Below are 21962 nucleotides of genomic sequence, written 5' to 3' on the forward strand. Positions count from 1 at the left end.
AAATATTCTCTGGGGGACAAAATCACCCCTGGTTGAGAACCACTGCCCTGGATATATTAGAGAAAAGAAACTATAACACAAATTGATAAGATTCTGAGAGAGGGTAGGACAGAACTCAAAAGGTTGATTTTTATTTTTTTAAGGACTAAAGACCAAAGGTTTTGAATTCATACTATTTTAATCAAGTGACTTATTAAAAAGGAAAGTGTCTGGTTCAAAGATTTGCCCTTAAACAAGCATCAAAAAGTGTGCATGTCTTACCAGAAGATCAGTTTATCAGGTTATTTTGTATGCATTCCAAGCAGGATTTACAGAAGAAATCAGACTTGATCCTTCTTTCTTGGAATATGTATTTTAGGTTTCTAAAATCACTTGTAAATAAATGTATCTTTTAAAAGACATTTCTTTTTTTTTTTTTTTTTGAATGTGTATTTATTTTTGAGAGAGTGAGAGTGTGAGTTGGGGAGGGGCAGAGAGAGAGACACACACAGAATCCAAAGTAGGTTCCAGCTTCGGAGCTGTCAGCACAGAGCCCAACGCAGGGCTTGAACTCACAAGCCTTGAGATCATGACCTGAGCTGAAGTTGGACACTTAACCAACTGAGACACCCAGGCACCCCTAAATAAATGGATCTTTATTTCAAAAAGTCTTCATGAAAGGAGTCAGACTTAATTAACCCTTTGCTTAACAAGGTTAAACAATCTTGCTAACTTTTTAACAAAGAGAGTTTTTAATTTTCTTATTTTGATATCCCCTTATGGGCCACGATAGCACAGTTTAGCTTTTCTGTTTTTGCTTTTTTATTGCCATCAGTTACCCGGCAGAGCACTGATGATTTATTTTATACCTTCTGTATGATAGCCCACTGGACACTGTGTCCTCGATTCACAATTATTTTACCTGGTGACTTTGAAGTAGTACAGTGACTCTTGCCTTCACTGATTCTTTCCTTTTTCCTTTCTCACATAGCAGCGGCTGTTGATTCAGACAGAAGTCCTCGGCCCACTTCTGCACCAGCCATTGCTCAGAGTCAGGTCACAGAAGGCAGTGTGCCAGATGCATCTGTCAAAAAAACAGTGGTCTCTAAAGCACAGAAGGAAACAGTGAAGTTCGAAGTGAAAAAGGAAGAAGAGCCACCGGAGCAAGCTGAGCCAGAGCCCACAGAAGTGTGGAAGGTATGTCATAAGTCCCAAATATCCAGCTCATTCACTTTCTGATTCAGACGGATTAACTCCTTGACCAGGAAGGTTTTCAAAGCACCGATTCTTGTACAATTCTAACAAAGTGATTTCTTCTTTACTCTTTCTGGAAAAAAGTATTCCCCATGAACCTGTAAAATATTTTCATAGAATGATGTCATGAAAACTAAGCCATCCGAGAAGTTTTCAGGTGACCTACCTACACCTAACTTATATCTAAAACAAAACAAAACAAAACAACAACAAAACGCATCTAGAAAGCACATCAGCACTGTGATCATCTGCTTTTAAAAATAATTTTTACTCATCCAGAAAGAATCTTCACATTCTTTTTTAAGAGTAAGTTCTGCTAGGACAAATTGAGGTTTGCTGGAGGGGTGGGGAGGGGGGAGGCTAAAAGGGGAAGGGAGGACACTTGTTGGGATGAACACTGGGTGTTATACATAGGGGATGAATCACTGGAATCTACTCCTGAAATCATTATTGGACTATATTCTAACTAAATTGGATTAAAAAAAAAAAAAAAGAGTATGCTCTAATAGGATTAAAATATAACTTGATTCCCTAAGAGGAATATGTGTGCAACATACCCAGAGAATATCCTAGTATTGCCTAAAGCATATCTATATGGTTGTTCAAATCAAATTGCTTACAAAAAGGGGAAGATTCTTATGTAGGAGAGGTTATGCCACTGAGTTGCTTACAGTTCTGAGTTGATTGTACTAACAGTCACTGATCTTGTTTAAAAATCACCAATTAGCAGATTTCCCAGTACTAACCGTAAATGGACTGATCTTTTATGTGTTGGTAAGCTTTTTAAACACATTTAAGCAGTGATGGAGTTGAGGTGTTCAGATTTATTGACATAAATACAAGTATCACTATTGACAACAGGAGTTAATAAAGGCAGTTTTTTAAATTTACATCCAAGTTAGTTAGCATATAGTGCAACAATGATTTCAGGGGTAGATTTCCTTAATGCTCCTTACCCATTTTGCCCATCCCCCCTCCCACAACCCCTCCGAGAGGCAGTTTTTGTAAGAAAAATTACATTTTATATTTATTAAGAAATTTAAGCACTTACCTTAGTTAAGTGCTCTCACCTTGGCAGATGGATTAACCCTGTTCTTTTGGAGTCAGTTCAATATCTAGTTTATCTGTAGAGCATTGGACAATCTGGCTCTGTTTTGACTGTATTAAAAAACAAAAACAACTGTTCAACATGACATGCCATTTTTACTGTCCTCTGAGACTAACTTGAGTCCAGAGAGAGAAAAAAATTGAGTGAATGGTGGATATTTGCATTTTTTTACCTAGCCAAATGTGCATGACATTGGCCATCAGGTTCAGTATCAACAGTGCCATTTTAACATTAGACTACCTCAGGGTTTTTTTTAAGTTTATTTATTTATTTTGAGAGAGAGAGAGAGAGAGCAGAAGTAGGGGAGGAACAGAGAGAGAGAGGGAGAGAGAGAGAATCCAAAGCAGGCTCCACACTGTCAGAGGACCCAATGTGGGGCTTGAACTCACAAACTGAGATCATGACCTGAGCTGAAACCAAGAATTGGATGCTTAACCAATGGAGCCACCCAGGCACCCCTAGACTACCTCAGTTTTTACTGTTAGGATATCTCATCTGGCGCTTTTGACTATCCCTCTATTTGTTATACCAACTGGGAAGTGTTGGATTACTGGAGTTGGCAAAGGAATCCTTTTGAGTGGTTAAGATTCCTTTGGTGTTCTGCTAACTTACTTGTTCTTTAGCCTATAAATTAGACACACGTATCTTCAAAAATAGGTTCCCTTTGCTCTTGGGACCTTGGCAGAGTGGCAACATCACTTCCTGGTATATGCTTCCCATTTTAAGTGCCACTAGGTGATTTTCTTGCGAATTAATTCTGTATACATATATGTTTTGAGATACTTGTGTAGAGATCAGACTGAAAACCATCTCTTATAAACTTCCATTACTGTAATAGTGGTGACAGAATTAAGGGTGGCTCTCAGTTGATTTTATCATAGTAATAGAAAATAAGTATGAAATTTACCTGAAGCCATAGTTATTATGTAAAGCAATCGTAGTAATAAAATAACCTTGTGACTCTATAAATTTCTTTATCTAACATGAATTTGGTGCCAGATGGAGGTAGCTTTTTGGCATCTTGAGTCATTTGGCAAGACCTATTGGTGTGGAATAGTACTTCTCCCTATGCACACTTTTATCTCATTTAATATTCTCCCAAGGGGTATAGCTACCTTTGTTATTTGCCCTCCACTCTTAGACTGAAGTAGAGGTTCTCAGTTTCTTGCTGTTGGATTGCTAAGGACCCAAAGCAAAAAAAATCATTATTCATTGAAACAAGTAATTTAAGCTTTACAAAATAACTTAAAATTATCATTTGCTAAACATTTACAACTCTATGGAGATATTATCTCCACTTTATCAATAAAAAACAAACTCAGAGAGGTTTAATAACTTGCTAATGACCACACAACAAATATGATGGGACTCATAGTAGAAATGACCCAAATTGTCAGTTATCCTGGTAGTTAGAAGTACTGTAGCTGGATGTGCTTACAACTTGACAGTATCACAAAGGTTGGTGTTCTCTGGTCTACCCTCTGTCCTAGGGAAAATATCACAATGACATGGTACTCCAAGGTAATGCTGCCAAGTGTGATCAAAAAGCGTGTGTCAAAACCACAGATTGGTGAGGTTCTGTAAAGAAGTTAATGATACAAAGTGATTGATTTGACCTTAATAAAAAGTTTTCTAATTTTGAAATATCTACTGCTTTAGGCATTGCCCACTCTAAAATACTTCCTCTTAATAGTCTGGGTTTTTTAAATTTATACTTACTCCATTTGGGGTATATAAAATGACTATTACTAAAGGTATTTCAAAGGTAGACAGGAGGACTTAGTTATTCTCTTCCTATTATGAAGGATGAATCTTGTCCATCCAGCAAACACATGGGCTCTGGCTCCCTGGAGAGGAGATTACAGAGCGCTGAATGTTGCAGCTGAGCCCTCTGTGTGCTTATTTATAAATCAGCCTTGGAAGTAATTGCATGCATCAGTAACAATTTGGATTGAGTTTATTTTGATGTTTTGTTATCTAATAAACTCAAGGGTGAAACTGCCTCCTTAAATATATTGATCGACTAACAAATTTTTTTGTATTTACCTGCTTTGTGTCATATGTGGTTTATTATGTGTGCTTTAACTGTAAAGATTTTCTTTTTGTTTCTGTCATGTATGTCATACCTTGATATCTTCGTTTGTAAATTTGTTTTTAAATGTTAAAATACTTCTAGATCATAAAAAGAAGCAAAAAAAAAAAAAGCCACATGCCGTATTTAAGCACAAATTGTTCTTTGTATAAATACTTTTTTGTAAATAAGTATAAAAATGTTTTCTTCATCAACAGAATAATTATCTTAATTTTCTTTTATGATCATTTGGCTGTCCATATTACTTTTTCAGCCTTGAAAATATGATGGTGAACTAATAGACTACTCTTGAGAGTAATGTCCTTCCCTGTAACACCCCCAGAAGACTGCATCATGTTGATTACATATCAGCTTATTTTGCAACCAGCTTAAAGATGCGGCTTATTTGTAAATAATGCGATTCATAGACACCTACTAACCTAAAATGTTTTTACTGCTTTATTTCTTAAATGTAGGTGGAAAAAACCCACATCGAGGTCACAGTACCTACCTCAAATGGTGACCAAACACAGGTTTGTGCCAACAGGCCACTTGTTCCTTTTCTCCTCCCTCCTCAATTTTTTCTTCCCCCCAACTCCCTTTCCTTAAAAAAAATACTATGAAATAAAGGTTCAAACAAACTTCAGTGGGCCAATATTTTATCATTTTTCTTTTTTTTTTTTTAATAATGGCAAAACAGAAGCTTGCAGAAAAAACGGAAGATCTGATAAGAATGAGGAAGGTCAGCCATTTTTCACTTTCACAAAACTACATTACCATCACCCATGCTGACTTCTACAGTGCATTAAAAAGACAGTGATCCATTCTTTTCATTGATTTCTCTTAATCAGAAGTTACTTACAAATAGTAGATATATATTTGTGTATGTATATGTATTTGCATATATTCACCTACATATGTATACCAAATTATTACCCTATACTATTTGTTGAAATTTTTCATTAAAATAATCTTTCCAGTAGGAAAATATCTTTTTAAACACAATGAGACAATTACTAAAGACCAAACCCGTCCTTTAAACGTTATAAGAAGTATTTCACAGTTGGCACCATATTCTTAGAATCATTGACAATATTTGATGCATATTTACTATGGAAATCATCATAGCAGCACCTCCTGGTATTGTTATTAGCTATGTGTTTTGCTGCTCTGTGTCTTTTCTTCCCAAGTATAGAGTTGGATATATCAATTCGTATGGAATGGAATATTGACTAATCATGTATAAAGTGCCCTTAGAATTTCTTATGAGAGGTATTGGAGGAATACATACTGTGGTATTACTAAGTATGAAATATGTCCAAAAAAGGTAAATAATGTTTTAAAGTATTTCTCTGTGCCATGGAACTTCAAAGCTTCTTAAAGTCATGTATTTTAAGATACCCCTCAAACAGCTCAATTTCAAAAATGAACATAAAACAGCTTATTATGTAAGAAGCCAATGAAGCTAGGAGCACTGTCTATTTAAATAACACCATCATATTCTTCCATCATTCATGGACAGGGTCATCTGTTTTCTAGTGGTAATGTGTTCTGTGTGTGTCCTTGTAGTTTTGTGACCATTTCATGTTGGCATATGCTTCGCTGTGGACATTTAATTTTAAATATTTTTTTGGTTTGCCAGTTTGCAGTTTTTTCCCGCAAGAACAACATTTTAATTTTTTATGCTTTTCTGTTTTTCCCTCTTTCATTTTCACAGAAAAAGAGAGAGAGACTAGATGGTGAAAACATTTATATCAGACATAGCAATTTAATGTTGGAGGTTTGTATGAACTTGAAGCTTATTTCAGTTGGTTGCCTGTAGCCTTCTGCATTCTTCGCTGATTTCCTTTCTTTATGCTGTGTTTGGTTTTGCATGCCATTGCATGAAAGAATTTTAGGTTTAAATGCTTTTGCATGTTGGTAAACATAAAGATATGCAACCATCTCTCCTTCTGACTCTTTTCAGTTTCCATCTGTCATACTTCTCTAAAAAATATATGATTGGGACTACCTCTGCCTCTTGCGGTTCCATTGTTTTACCCACTTGTAGAAAAGTCTACATCGCTGTTAGAAGTTCCTTGAATTTTCCAAGAGTATAAACTCCCATATGTCCCAAGCATCAAATTTTTAACAATTTTTTTCATCTTCTGAACTGAGAGAATGTGGAAAAATAGGAAAATGATCACAATTCAAAATGGACTTAAAATATTGGGGATACCAGAAAATGACAGGAAAGTCAGGGAAAAGAAAAAGATATAGGAAGGAAGGAGGGGACCTGGTATTTAATAAGTAGTTACTATGATATATGGTAGTTTAATTACCAAAACAGGTCTGTGGGCATAAGATTATTATTTTAAAGATAAGAAAACTAAGGCTTAGAGAAATTAATTTCCCTGTGGTCACAAAGCTAATAAATTGGTAAAGCTAGGATTTGAGTTAAGGGTCTATCTATTTCTATTAAACTATACTTTTTCTATATAGAGATAGCAACATACTGTGTACTATAGGAATTGTAAGGTCATTTTCTCGTTACATTCAACAGTGATGAGATTTTTACCAGACTTATGTTAGTAAATTTACCTAGTTTGGGCCTCCACATTAGATAGGGAAATATAAAACTAATTAGAAGATCAGAGGAACTCTGAGGAAAAAGTGAGGAACATGGATAATGTGTAGGAACATGGAAAAAGTGAGGAACAATAATAATGTGTAGAAAAAAACTGAGGTTACATTAGTTTACACATCACAAAGACTCTTATAGTTGACCAGATTATCTTACAATTTTGCTCAAGACAGAGCCAAAAGAAATGAGTATAACTCTGACATTGGGGATTGAACCTCAATTTGAAGGAAATATAAATATATTGGAAGATGATAAAGGAAGTTGGTCCCTGCCTTCAAGAAGCTTAACAATGTGTGGAAGTAGAGAGGAGAGAAACAATACACAAGTAAACAAATAGAGATAAAATGACTTCAAGTTGTTACAGAAGCTGTGAAGAAAATAAACTGTATGCTGTGCTAAGGAAGGAGATCTACTCTGAATAAGATAGATGGGGAGGTTCTCTCTGAAAAGAAAACATATTAGCTGAGACCTGAAAGATGAATATATATGAAATGTGGTAAATATTATTAAACTGGAAATTTGGAGAAGCTTTTTTAGATAGATCTCTGGTTTAATATAATGGCTTCTAATAGTTACTTAACCTTGTCTTATTTTTTGTCAAAACATGTATTTTTGAGTGCTAGCTATGTATGTATAAGGTACTTTAATATAAATAATAAAAATTATGGCCAGCCTTCAGTAATCACGTACTGCGTGATGGGCACAATACCAAGCGTTTTACGTACATTTACCTCATGTAACATGAGATTTTTAAATCTCATGGATGTTTGGCAACTAGATCTCTTTGCTTTAGCCCATCACTGAAACTAGACCTAAACGGTTCTGCTTCTGAGATTAGGAAGAATGGCATATGTCCGTTGATGTCCTTGTTCTTGGCAAGGTAACCTCTCCCAATCTCAAACATGCCTTTTCCTTCATGGGTCCATCTTTAGTGCTTCCTCCTGACTGGAACCTGCAGTGCCAATCATATATTTGTCATTTGTTCAATGAGGTGTGTTATGGCTTCTGAGACTCACAGAATCTCTGTGTGTGGTGTGTTTTTTTCCCCCAGCATTTCACTGACAGCCACAAGAGGGGATTTCTAAATAAGTGTGTGTTTGAAAATTAAAACTACTAACTACTTTTTGAGAACATTTTATATTTAATGGTTTGGTTTGGCTGCTGCTAAAATTATAAGATGATAAGCATCAAAAAGTGTCTAGCCTAAAAACAACCCAAGTAATTTGGCTAACCATCATTCTCTAGTTATGGTAAAAAGTTTTTTCGTCTCCCCCACCCCGCCAAGGAGGTTCTCCCAAGTTATCTGTCACTCTAGCAGGGTTTTTTTGTTTTTTTTTTTTTTTCCTAAAGCATCTCTCTTCCCCCTACTCCTCCCCCACCCCCACTAATGCTTTGTTCTGGCCAAATAAGGTCGAGTTCATTTTTAGATCTACCGCCTCCTCCTCCATCTCCCAGAGAGAACCTGTAGCAAGTGTCTATGACAAATTCTATTTGGAACAGGTCCCTTTGAGATCTTAATTTTACTCTGTGCCCCCACAGGTTTCTAACAGAGCCAGCTAAGAAGGATGGAGAAAGCTCCTTCAGAAGCTGCTGATTTTATTGCAACATTTATTTTCTCAGGTTCCAAGCCAATCCAAAGCTAGGCAAGAAGAACAACAAATCCCCACTCTCATATTAAGAGGCTAGCCTCGAGAGTTACAGTTTTACCATAGCATCTCTCACTCATTTTTGTTTTCCTCCATTCATACTTGTAACTCTCCCAGATGTGTTCAATTGTTCTTCAACCAAGCAGATGTAATTTCCAGTTAGGAGCTGGGTCACAGGGCCTTACATGCCTTGTGGGTCTCAGTTGCTCAGCCTATTACTGAGTCTTTGACCAAGCTTGTTCATGCTTTTCTTTAGCTAGTAAACATGTTTTTCTTGCTTTCAGCTAGAATAAAAGTGCACACTGTTGTTTCCCCATGGTAAAGCCCATATTCGTGGGCTATACTCATTTCATCCCAACAAGCAAGAGGTACTTTTATGGGGAAGCTACAGGATTGCCCTTTTTGGGTTAGTTTTCTCTTTGATCTCAAAGCAAATATAGATAGTTTAGTGTTGTAAAAATTAAAAGTATAGACTTAAAGGAATTTTCTGAATATATATTTCCAGAATCAAAATTATGTCATGTGCCTCGCCAGTTCTTTCTCCTATGCTATTTTCCCTTGGACGTTGCCTTTGAAAAAATTTTATTTAGGTGAAACATACATTGCTCCAGAAAAATTATTCAAACAAATTTTTATTTAAATGAGTTCCAGTTTTTTTTCCCAAAAAAGGAACAACTAGTCCCCAAATTCACAGAGCATATTAAAAGATATATTTAATATTATGCTTTTCTTGGATACAGAGCTGCTGTGATATATAATAAACACAGAATTTTTAGCAGTCATCAAGTGACAGGCTCCCACATATTTTGATCTCAAGCATAGATCTCCTGACTTTTTTTGGAGAAGTATGTTGGGCAAAAAACATTTGAGTTTTTGTCTTCCAAGTAGTATTTCTCATTTTTTTTTCTTGCCAAGTCTACCTTTTGGAAATTTTATATGCCTCCTGTTACATAAACCTGAATATTATTTCTAGCTTTATTAACCTTAGTTTTGATCTTTTGTCTCTGGAATATCCCATTTAAGAGCTTGAACCTAGTTGTCCAGTATTCAATTCTGTTGGAACAGTTGAGATATTTTAAATTGTCAAGGAGATATATAAGGTATTTGATGAATTCTTGTTAAATCACTTCCAATCTGTTGAAAATTACTGGAAGAAGGTCCCTACTTTGAATTATACTAGAGATGAAGTAAAGCTCTCAGAACCTGGAAGGCATAAAACTTTTAGTTTGTGTGAATAGTATTGGTAAAGAAAAAAAGTCATTATATTACATACCCAAGTGATTTTTCAGAGGCAGTAACAATTTGCTCTCGAGGCTTGAGCCAGGAATTCAAGTAATAAATTCTTACAACAAGAAAGGGCTTTTCTTGTTTATGAAAACCAGCAATAGCCACCTAGTAAAAGGGAAGCAAAACGATCTCCAGGTAGAAATAGAGGGATGCTATATGTTTGCAACTCACCAAAGCAAAGCAGCCAATGGTGGCAGTTGCGTCTTCTATTATGTCCTTTGTTTAACTAGTTGCTCCTTATTTATTGCTATCTCCATCCTGCCTAAGCTGAGCCTCAATCAGTTCCTATCAAGCTGAGACTAATTGAGCTGTGAGATTACCTTCTTGGGATGAGGAGTTGGAGATCAAACACTGTGTCATAATGGGAAGAAAAATTGTAAAATTAAGGAGTGAGGTCCATGGGTTACATAACTGCTAAAAGCTGTGGGTTATGATGCTTTACTGCTTCCAAGAAAAGCACCTCATTAAAAAAAAAAAAAAAAAAAAAAGGCAAGCCAATATACCATGTTGCATATTTAAAATTTGAATGCAATTTATGGATTCATAACATCTGCCCTGGATGTGGTGTGTTTTCTACCAGTGCCCGCAGTCTGATGGGCTTCCTTTGATGTGTTCTTTTTCTCTTGAGTATTTATTGTTTTGCATCTTTGTCCTTTCAACTATAGGATTTAGACAAAAGTCAAGAAGAGATAAAAAAACATCATGCCAGCATCAGTGAGCTGAAAAAGAACTTTATGGAATCTGTACCAGAACCACGGCCTAGTGAATGGGATAAACGCTTATCCACTCACTCCCCATTCCGAACACTTAACATCAATGGGCAGCTTCCCACAGGAGAAGGAGTGAGTACTTTGTCCATGTGACCACTTGTGAGAATGAATGAAATAAATGTTTTTGTGTATTAATGTTCTATATCTGAAAGTAAGTTTAGAGCTGAAATTTGGTTTTGATTCTTTACCAGTTCATTGCCGCTTTAAGGCATGCATAATCAAACACTTGTTTTTTAAGTCCTGTGGGCTACCCAGTGGAATTATAGGAGCCATTAGAACTACCATTAGATGATCAGACTCTTGAGAACTCCCTCCTTCTGGCTAGTGTGTGTTTACAAATTGACCATAAGCCAGTGGAACTTTATGTTCAAACTGTGCCTCCAAGGACCAGAGAGTTTACTAAATTTAGTAAGGTCAAAATTGGAACAGGATAAACATTTTTTTAAAACTTTATTTGAACATTTGCACAACTTAAAAATGTCTGGAATGGTTGACCACAATTATATAATAAACCAAGGAGGCCCCTAAGCCAGAGAATGCAGAATACCACATATTAGTGATTGTATTTCAATTTTAGAAAAACCGTTGACAATTTATTTTATCTTTATGAGTCACATCAAACTTTTAACACATTGTTTTATAAGATAATCACAAGTAGAAGTCAGAGACACCTTTGGGAGGCTGTTCTTTTTGTGTTATTGTTGTCATTACCTATCTTAGAAATCCTACACTTGACTAAATAAATCTGTGAAATGGAATATCTTAAAAGTTACCTTAAGCATGTATTTAAAAATTCTCTACTTAATCTTTAGCCTATTCAGGTTAATATTTATATAAATAGTCACAATGACTTAATGAGTGGTTATGATGATTTTTAAAATTATATGCTTGCTTTTTGCCAAAAGCAGTAGCAATTCTAGTTAAAGGTAGTGATGTCTTAATACCTTTAAAAAAAAAAACACCTTGTTTTTATATTCAGAATTCATGGTAAACTATCCACGTTTGTCTAGTTTCTGGAACTGGAGAAGATGATAAAAATTGTCTCACGAAGGGTACTTTTTATATTTTTCAAAATGCGATTGGAATTGGCTAACAATTCACCAAGACTGGAGAATTCCCGAATGTGGGTAGCTGGTTACTGGGGGTGACAGGATGCCGTTGTCCTTATTCATTGTCCTCTCTGCCTCCATTCCCTGATATAAATGGACATCCGTTTTGTATCCTAAATCTAGATAATGTACCCTGAACTAAGACAATGACTCTGCTTTCTACAAACCTAGATACCAGGAGAAATGTCTTGTTGCTATCATGCCTGGTTAACCCTCTCTGTAAACCATAACTGCATATTTTCTAGAAGTTTTCTTTTTGACTCTGTGGAAATAATAAAAGATGCTCAATTACTTCAAAAAAATAACTTACTACTCTCTTGGATTAAGTTTGGTAAATTTGAATCAGTCTCCATTTCCAGAAAACATCTTATATCTTAATAAAACCCTCCAGAAATCACCTCAGGGCTGGTTGGAAATGGATTCATTCTGTGGATTTAAAGAAAGGACTTTTTATAAGTTAGATTAGTGGGGAGTATTTGAGCCACTTTAGCTCTTATGTATATTACTCCTCTAAATGAATAACAGAATAAATAAGAACTGTACTATGATAACCTTTTATATAGGATAACTCCACTATCTGGCATATCTTACTTTTTCTTTAATAATTAGGGCGATATTTCTGTTCTCTGGGGATACCTCTTCCGTCTTTGGCAGCATTGTTGTTGCATTGCAAGGCTACTGAATTTTATGTAATTTGTGTATGACCAGGTGAAGAAAATCTCTGTCCTTCCCTCGGAAAGAAAGGTTGGTGGGCCAGAGGTAAAGCTGCTGTTATGACTTGTGCTTCTTAATCCGAATTTGCTCTTGTCATGGCACTAAGCAGATAATCCCCAGAACTGAACAGCAGTTGCTGAGTAATTTTTTTTCTTTTGGCTCTACTAGTAAATTCACACCCCCACTGCCGTTTGACCTAACACATAACATTTCCACGGCTGCAGCTTTTGCAGCTTTCAATTTGCTTATTTCGGCGCATGGCTGGTTGAAAAGCTGCATGAAGATGTAAATATGTATTCGGAGAGAAAATGAATTTAATTGTACCCTATTCTTTTTATGTTGTCTTTCTTCTCCCTCTTTATTTTCTTTGGAAAATCATTATAATTTTGCATCCTTTCTTTTCCTTTTTTCTTTTTTGCTGACCAGTCCCCCAGCTACTTTCTCCCTGATACATATCACTTAGGGGTGTGCAAAGAACCTGTGTCGAAATTCCAAACTGACCAGAGGAGGCTGGCCCAACTGAGAGAGCTTAGAGCCAAGTTTTTTCTTTCATAGATAATATCTGCCTTGAGTAGATGGCAGAGTACAGAAATTGTGGGGGGGAGAAAACTTAATTGGACAGTTGGAAAAGACAACTTACCTTAAAAGTGTCAAAAGTACTTGCTTAATGTGATGTATAAACCTTCACGATGATTGTTATCACTGTTATTTTTAATCATGATTCTGCAAGAGGGGGAGGGAGTTTACTATAGTTGTTGAGATTTGTGGGGGGGGGTTATTTGTTTTTGGTAGACCTTGGAGGCACATATAAACTTTTATACTTTTGTTTTTCTTTTGCAATCTTTAAAATGTATGGGATTAAGATTTTTATTGCTTTGAGCAAAAGCTAATCGCCACGCTGAATGAACTGTTAGCTTTTTCAGTCTGTGTGAAGAGGTATGAGGATAACTTTTTATATTCTGCCATTCTATTTGTAATAAAAGTAACTTTTCTGATGGCGAAAAGAATGCTTCATTATTGGCTTTGCCCAATTGATCTAAGAAAAACTGGCAGCACTAAAACAATGTAAAATGACCCAAAATTCCTATGAGTATCCTTGAAGCCTCAAGGAACAAATACTATAACTAAATAAGTCAAGTAATTCCTTGAACTTTCAGGACTTCTAATGTGCATTCATTCAAAAAATTATCTATGGAGTACTCTCCTGTGTTATGGAAACTTTGCTGGGATAAATTGCCCAAGTAAAGTGAAATAAAGAGTGTCCATAAGATTTTCCCAAATCCTTTGCACATCCCCAAGTATCATTTTTGAGCATTTTTCCATCTGTCATTTTGTTCATCTTTCTCTGTCTTTCTTGATCTTCTACCGTGAAAGCAGACACAGGAACGTGCTCTGTTAGTGCAGGATGAAGAGAAAATTAAAAGGCAAGAGAGATCTACTGAGAGAGCCTTGCCCCAGCAAGAAAATGAAGAAATTCTTCCCAAGGTTTCTATTCCAATCCCTGAGGATCACAAGCCTCTCAAAAAGTGCCGCCTCTACTCTAGTACTTTCCCATCACCTCGTATTCCTTTCATGATGTCTTTTCTCGTGATTCTTGCGTTGGCTGTTTGGTGGTTGGTCTTTCTGTGATCGGAAGACAGGGTGCTCATCTGAAATGTCAAGACTAAAACCACTGAACTTTTGTTGTTTGCTTCTACTGTGTTGTCTCCTGTATGATGCCCTCTGATCTTGATAGTTCACTGTCCTAGGGGAGCTCTTTGTGATCATTTTTCTGTCAATAAAATGTTACTCTTTGTAGAATATGTATTGTGGGGCACAAAGGAGTAGCAATGGATTGCCCAAGCCAGCTTTCCTCACTGATATTTAACAAGTTTAGACAAATCAGATTTAAGCATATGACAGTTGGTACTTTCCCCCAAAGCTTTAACTCTTATCCTGCATGTTCTTATTGTTTACTGTTGCTGTCCTCCTCTTCAGTGTTTCACGCAAAGCAGGATACTCTGTAGAAACTTTGGATGGAATATTTCCTAATCTTCTATAGTCATTTATGTGGCATGGCCTCCGTAGTTTAAGGAAAAAATTCAACTTGCTAATTTTTCAAAAGCCTTAAAATGATACATTTTAACCTATGAATCCATAACCACTCCTTTTCTTGAGATATCAAACCAGTATATACAAAGGCCCTTTTTGGAAAAGGGCTTTTGACTTCTGTGGCCTTCTTATGTGTATTTCTGAGATGTACAGAGAAAAACAACTCTATCCTGCCTGGTGTATAGAAGGTATCTGCAAAGGTTAAACGCCAGCTTTTCACAAGTAGAATGTTGATGGTTTAAGGAAAATGGTGCTGGTGCCCCTTAGCCTCCAGCCAGGGCTGAATTTCCAGACCACTCTACCCATCTTTAAAAGTCCTGGGATACAGATTTATTCAAGATCTGTACATAAATATACCTTTCTCTGAATTAAAATGTTGTGTTACTTCTTTACAACTTAAGTAATTATATTGCTAGAAGCAATACTTAGCCATTATAGTAAGTTTAAAATATATATTGATATATTCCGTTTTCCTGATAGACCTCAGACCTGTTTATTCCTACATTTGTGTTGAAATCAACTGTTTTTAATTGATGGCCTTGTGAGCTAAAATTCTATCGTGACAAGTATGTGTCCTCTGTTTGCATGTTGATCTTCAAGGCTTCCCTGAAGTAAATATGAGTGTGCTCTGTCTTCACAACATAGCTCGGATACCTAACCTGTTATTTTTTGCCTCCGTATTAATGATATCTTCTTGCATGTAGCTTACTTTTTATGGCACTTGAATGTACCAATATGGATAATTTGATTCATGTTGTCACAAATCTTTGTTTTGAAATCTGAGTTCATGAGGTTATCAAACTGAGATTTTTGCACTTTGTTTATACTTCTCAACACTTTTTAATTGATGAAACTTCTAAACAAGACTTTCTGTTTTTAAGATGATGGCTTCTTAGAGCAAAAAAAGAGAGAACACTAATGCCAAGAATCTTTTGTCCTTCAACACCCACCACTATTCTATTTTCTCTGGAGACATGTAGAAATAATTCTCTGGTATTTTCCTAAAAACTGCAACTCTATCGTTACAGGCTTTCCCCCCAAAATGGGAAAAGAAGTAAGGAGCAGGTTAAATTTTAAAATGTGTTATGGGTGTGTATCTTTCATGTCACAGGCTATGTCTGTTTATAACAAATATTTTGGAACTAAGCATATTTCTTGATTCACTCATAAGAAAAGAGAGACTTCAAATCAGCCTGACACATTGCACAACTATCCTCGAACACAGAAAGTGATAATCATAAGTACTCCCCTTTATCTGTGAAGTAGAAATATAAGAGCTTTCCTAATGAAATAACAAAACTATAACATTGGGTAGAGTCTTTTAAAATTTTTTCGAGGAACTGAAAAGGAAATAATCAGGATTTTATTGATACTTTTATAACTGTTTAAGATTATATTTCCAGTTTTCATCCTGGTACACAGTTTTTTATTAATTATTATTGTAAACTTCACCTTGGATTTTCTTTCCCTTTGTTTTAGAGCTGTTTCAAATCCATTCAAAGTCTAGTGTAAGCCAATAGTATTTTTCAGTTTCCTGAAGTGCAGCGGGAATCCTCAGAGATTCTTACTGATAGATAAAAGAGAGGCCCTTTCTTTTATTAATAGGATAAGAATGGTTGGGAGGAGAAGGGCCATGTATTGGATTAAGCTGGTCAGTGCAGGTTCAAAAGATGTATCGATCACAGTTATCAAAGGAAAAATAGTAGACATTACAGCTTTGTGTTAACTAACATTAATACTGTTGAAATTTGTAACAAAGCTGTGTAAGACTAGTCTTTCTTTCCTTCTCACATCTCATTCCATTCTCAATACCAGAGACAGATAAAAATAACTGTGTATTGGTTTTATCCTGGGTCAGCTTCTTAATGGCTGGTTGATAAATGAAAAACAATTCTGGGCGGAGGCGGGGGGTGGGGCGCCTGGGTGGCTGAGTCAGTTAAGCGTCCAACTCTTGATTTCGGCTCAGGTCATAATCTCACAGTTTGTGAGATCGAGCCCTGTGTCGGGCTCTGCACTGACAGTGCGGAGTCTGCTTGAGATTCTCTCTCCCTCTCTCTCTGCCCCTTCCCTGCTCACTCATGCATGCTCTCTTTCTTTCTCAAAAATAAATAAATAAACTTAAAAAAAAAAAAAAAAACCAACAAACAATTTGGACTAAAGGCATCAATGCAGACCAGTAAAAAAATCTTCATTGTTTTTTGTTTTGTTGTTTTTGTTTTTGTTTTTGGCCTTGGTTTTGCTTTTAATCATTTCTCGGGTGACTCTGAGAAGTTCACTTAACTACTTGGTGCCCAGATTTCCACCTTGTAACATAGAGACAAACCTACCTCATGAGAATGAATCTGTAATATGTTCCAGGAACCAAAAGCTCTGGTTATTGTTCATTTCTTGATCTTTTGTGGATTGGCAAGATAGAAACTTAAAAACAAACAGACATTAACTTTTTGGAATTTTTCATATGAAAGCAAGCAGCTAAATAGCTGTGTTGATTTCCATCTACTTTCTACTGATATTTGACCAAGTATTAAAACTATTAAAGGTAAAAATGTCTTTTCAAATTCATCATACTCTTAAGCAATTCATCTTATCATTATGGTATTCTTACAGTGGACCAAACTGGAAAATAAACCCTGCATCAATCTTTTAGCCATTTTCTTGTGCTAACACTTAGAATACAAAGGAGATTCCGTTTGCATGGGTCAATTTTACAGCATGTTTACATCTTTGGGAAAAGTTTTGAAGGGAGAAGATATTGACTCTGTTGGTTAATATTAGACTAGGGATCTTCTGTGGATTAGATTTCCATTTGTCATCCTAGATCCTAGTATATTTCTTTCTAGGCGTTTGAGGTCTGGTTATTTTTTAGATGGCATTACCAAGCAAAATTTATATGTGGGCTTTACCTAGTGATCACGTATTTACAAAAGGAAGACAGAAAATTCAAAAATAATTAGACACTTTCTCATTGTTGCTGTGTTTTTGTTTTGTTTTCTGGCCAAGAGTATTGAGTATTGTAAAGATATATAGAGGGGCGCCTGGGTGGCTCAGTCAGTTAAGCGTCTGACTTCAGCTCAGGTCATGATCTCACAGTTCGTGAGTTCGAGCCCCGCGTCAGGCTCTGTGCTGACAGCTCAGAGCCTGGAGCCTGCTTTGGATTCTGTGTCTCCCTTTCTCTGCCCCACCCCTACTTGTGCTCTGTCTCTGTCTCTCAAAAATGAATAAACATTAAAAACTTTTTTTGAAAAAAGATACACGTAGAACTTCTCTACAGTTTCCCTGTATTCTTCATAGAAATTATAAAATCCAAACTTCTTTACAGCATTCTCTACCACACTGAGGAAGAAATCTTGCTTGTTTTCATTGCACTCAAACTAACCTTGTTGTTTGTAACTTTGGTACTAGAAGTGGAAACGAGTTCTTATTCTCTATTATGCATGGCACATGGGATAACCGTATCTGCCTCCTGTACATTGTAGTGGATAGTGGATCAGTGAGTCTGCTCTCGTTTCTTGTTTCTGTTACCCCTCATGCCTTAGGATATCCTTCTTTACTGCAGCAGAGCATGATACAAACAAACATTGGTGTGGACCTGGGATGGGGCACTGGAAACGGTTAAGAAGGTATGGCTGTTAGAGCAAGGAAGCCACGTAAGGTTAGTCCAAAAGGGGAGCAGGGGTGGCTGTGATCAACAATTACAAATTCATGGAGGATTTCACTTCATAAATGAAATTCTTATCATACTAGAACTTGAAAGACAAAAAGAAGAGAAAGTCATTTATTACTCCCACAGATCAGAAATACAAGCTAAAAGCTAAATAACTTTAAACATAGCCTAACTAAATGTATGGGTGACAGATCGTTGAGGAAGTGTATGCTTTAGGAACGCTTTTCTAATCTTTTGTGATTGATATCCTAGAGCATAGCCTTCTCCTTTATCATAATCAGAATCCTATTTGCAGTAATTAGAATAAATCTAACATGCCAAAGATTAAAGGGCAGGAGAAAAGCATGAGTCCTAACCATCTCTCAGGTCCCCCCCCCCACCCACACAAGTTATTAAAGGGTGCAGTTGAGTCTCTCATTTTCCCCTCTACTGTCTCTTAAAGAAGAGTCTCCATGTGTACAGGATCCTATCTCAGTAAAACACAGAGAATAAGAATTAAGGGGAAAACATGGTTACTGCTATCCATTTATTCTTTGCACACTAGGACAATGTATGGCACAGATGCAAAGAGGCAGAGTTATCAGAATTTTGGGGTTGGATAAGCCCCTAATGCAACTCCTCTCCACCCCAATGCTTGACTCTTCTGTACAATATCACTTGGGGATTTAAAGACCCTTTATAGGCCAAGTGGTCACTAGCCTGTCATTCAGTGTCTCCTAAGACATAGCATACTACATCTTTGGACCTAATCTGATTTTTGCATATAAGTCATTCTTATATCAACTCAAAATCCATTTCCCTATAGCTTTCATTTCTTGGCCCTGAATGGAGGCATCCTGAAGAATTTTCCATCTTCCACATTATAAGCTCTTCACATAGTTAAGACTCTCATGTAGGAGATTAATCATAGTTCTTGCCCTCAGATAACTTACCATCTGATATCCAGATCTGCCCCAATATTCCTCCTAACATTTATCCTCCTTTATCCTTTCTTGTTCTCGCTGCCCTTGTTTTATCAGCTCTTTTTGCTTTCTGGTCCATTGCCCATAGGTTACTCCCCTGTGGTTTATTCATCTTAGGTTCTTACCCGTTGACTTGCCATCTCTCTTAAAAAGAACATTTTGAAATTTCCTAGAAATCCCAGCTTCACAGATGATACAGGCACGTGGGATTTAAAAAATTTTTTTTAGGTAAAAGAGCGAGGGTATGATAGTTTTGTAGCTTTGGAAACGTCTTGTAGCCCAGTCTCTACTGACAAGACAGAATCACTATTCTGTTTCGAAGAAGCATACCGCCTACATCGTAAGTTTGTTTGCCTTCTCTGACAGCCTGACTAATCTTTACATACTTCGGCACCCCCATGTGTTTTGATTTATACCAGTGTGACATAAAAAACTTATGGAAACTTACTTTCTGTTTAGCATTCTGATCATGGCTTAGATCCCCACCAGAAAAAGTGGTATGAAAAATTTGAAATTTTGTTAATCCATCTCTTTTAGCTTGTCCCTGTCCCCTTAAAACTGTGAGATTCTCAAAGGTGAGAGGCCTTGTTTTATTCATCTTTGTTTGCCAATCTACCACCTTTGTATCTCAAGATACATAGCAAATAATTAAAATGTATTAAATTGAATTAAATGATTAGTCACAAATGGTAATGGATAAGCTTTAACTTTTCATTTAGAATTTCTTATATTGGGACACAAATTTGTGCCAAATTAATCACCATATTCCTAATTAGTATATGCAGGTAACCCCCCCAAAAACCATATTTGGTCCAAAATCCACTATCTCTCTTATTAATCCTATAGTGTGGTCTGTGGTTTATGCAAAGAATCTACATTTACCTCTATTGTAGGTATCAGTCTCTCTTGTTAATGTCTTGTAAGTTGGTTCAATTAAAAGCTCTTATCCATTTACCAAAGGTAATAAATTTTCCCTATAGAAGGTATCATTGAGACTGGGTGCTTGTTTGTATGTATAAATTCATATTGGAGTGTGATACCATAAAGGGAACCTGTTGACAATTTGTGTTTATCTAAAATGCCTTGCAGAGAACAATTTGACACATTTTTCTTGTGTTTTCCATGGTATAAAAACACCGAATGTATCAAACTCTTGTGATCTCAAGGGTTTTTTATATCAGGTAGACCAGGAGTTGACAAACTTTTTCTAAAAAGGTCAGATAATAAATATTTTAGGCTTTGTAGGCCACATAGTCACTGTCATAACTACTCACCTTTGCCATTGTACAGTGAAAGCAGCATAAACAATAAACAAATGAACGTAAATGTGTTCCAATCAGACTTTACATATGGACGCTGAAATTTGAATTTCATACGATTTTTATGTGTCACTAAGTATCATTTTATGTTTTCCAAGCCATTTAAAAATATAAAACCATTCTTTGCTCATAGCAATATAAAAACAAGGAGAGGGCTGGATTTGGACTGTTGGGTATAGTTTGCTGACCCCTGATATTGGTCTAGAGAACCAGAGAACTGATTAATTTATTCTTTCTGCCTTTGTACTGTTTGAAGAGCTGTAGATGTGATCTTAGTGTCTTCATTCAGTATTGAAATACTTTTGGTCTTTTTTGTGACTGGAAATGGAAAACAAAAGGCAAGGCATCTGTTCCTGTTTATTGGGTAGTCGGGATGCACCAGAACTGTAATCAAACATATCTATAACCCCCACAACACCTCTGCCTTTCTCAGTTTTCCAGATTGTTCAATGTCAACTGTGCTCCTAATATATTTAGTGATGAATCCAGCTAACCCCTTTGTTTGGTTTGGTTTTTAAGGGTCTGCCTTCATTTTCCCCTAAGAGATAAAGAAACAATTCCCAAATTCATCTTCTCTTTAGACAGGTTTTAGAGATATCTAACAAACATGGTAAAGAAAGTGAAATGATTTTTCACTCTGGAGTTTTGGTACGCCTTAGTGTTTCAAGCAGTGGTATAAATTTAACATTGGGAATTTAAGGAAAACATTTTAGAAGTGTTCCTCTTTCTAAATAAAGAGATTTCTTTAAGAGGAATCCCCCAATTCAGGATCTATTTGGGCAGTATTTACCAGTAAATGAGAATAAAATTAATTTATATTCTTTCGGAAGTGTCTTTGCTTCCTAGTTGACATGGACATGATTGTGTCAAAGATTCCTTGATCTGTGGTTAGCTTTGGGAGGTGCTTTCTAATAAATCGGTGCACTTATGTTCCCTTCAGTTCCCTGGTCCAGGATGCATTAGCTGTGATACTAGGCTAAATAGTCTATCCATTAGCAGTTCAGCAGGATATTTAAGCCTAAAGAAATCTGCTAAGAACTTCTCTTTTGGAACGTTTTCTTTGATATTTTTCTCACGTTATTTGCTCTTAGTATGTAAATTTATCATGAATAAATCTTATTGAAAATCTGATTCTGGTTGATAGTAGTCATTAAGGAAATAGGAGCCAGCAAGGCAGTACATAGTCCCACTACCAAAAAAAAAAAAAAAAAAAAAAAAAAAAAGGAAAAGGAAAAGGAACTTCTGTTTTAGGGGATCTGCAAGAAATACTGTCAGCCAGTCTTTCTAGAAAAGTTCCCTTGTTTTTCTGTATTTTCACTCTTCTCTGTGTCCCAGGAATTGTATTTTGCTCAGTCCTAAAGCAGA

General features: G+C 36.2%; 1 protein-coding gene across 16 annotated transcripts in view; it reads left to right on the forward strand.

Annotated features, from left to right (window-relative positions):
• Window positions 1-21962, forward strand: part of EPB41 (erythrocyte membrane protein band 4.1) — a 200956-nt gene that overhangs the window by 148546 nt on the left and 30448 nt on the right. For 7 of the 16 annotated variants that reach the window (XM_030327999.1, XM_030327998.1, XM_030327988.1 and 4 more), the window contains 5 exons: window positions 971-1176; window positions 4889-4945; window positions 5113-5154; window positions 6130-6192; window positions 10634-10810. In XM_030327999.1, the coding sequence (XP_030183859.1) occupies window positions 971-1176; window positions 4889-4945; window positions 5113-5154; window positions 6130-6192; window positions 10634-10810 (545 nt within the window). The remainder of the gene's footprint in view (window positions 1-970; window positions 1177-4888; window positions 4946-5112; window positions 5155-6129; window positions 6193-10633; window positions 10811-21962) is intronic. The other 9 variants (XM_032594237.1, XM_030327995.1, XM_030328002.1 and 6 more) reach the window with 5 other exon arrangements.

The sequence above is a fragment of the Lynx canadensis genome, chromosome C1 (genome assembly GCF_007474595.2).
Source record: "Lynx canadensis isolate LIC74 chromosome C1, mLynCan4.pri.v2, whole genome shotgun sequence".
In the NCBI taxonomy this organism is placed as follows: domain Eukaryota; kingdom Metazoa; phylum Chordata; class Mammalia; order Carnivora; family Felidae; genus Lynx; species Lynx canadensis.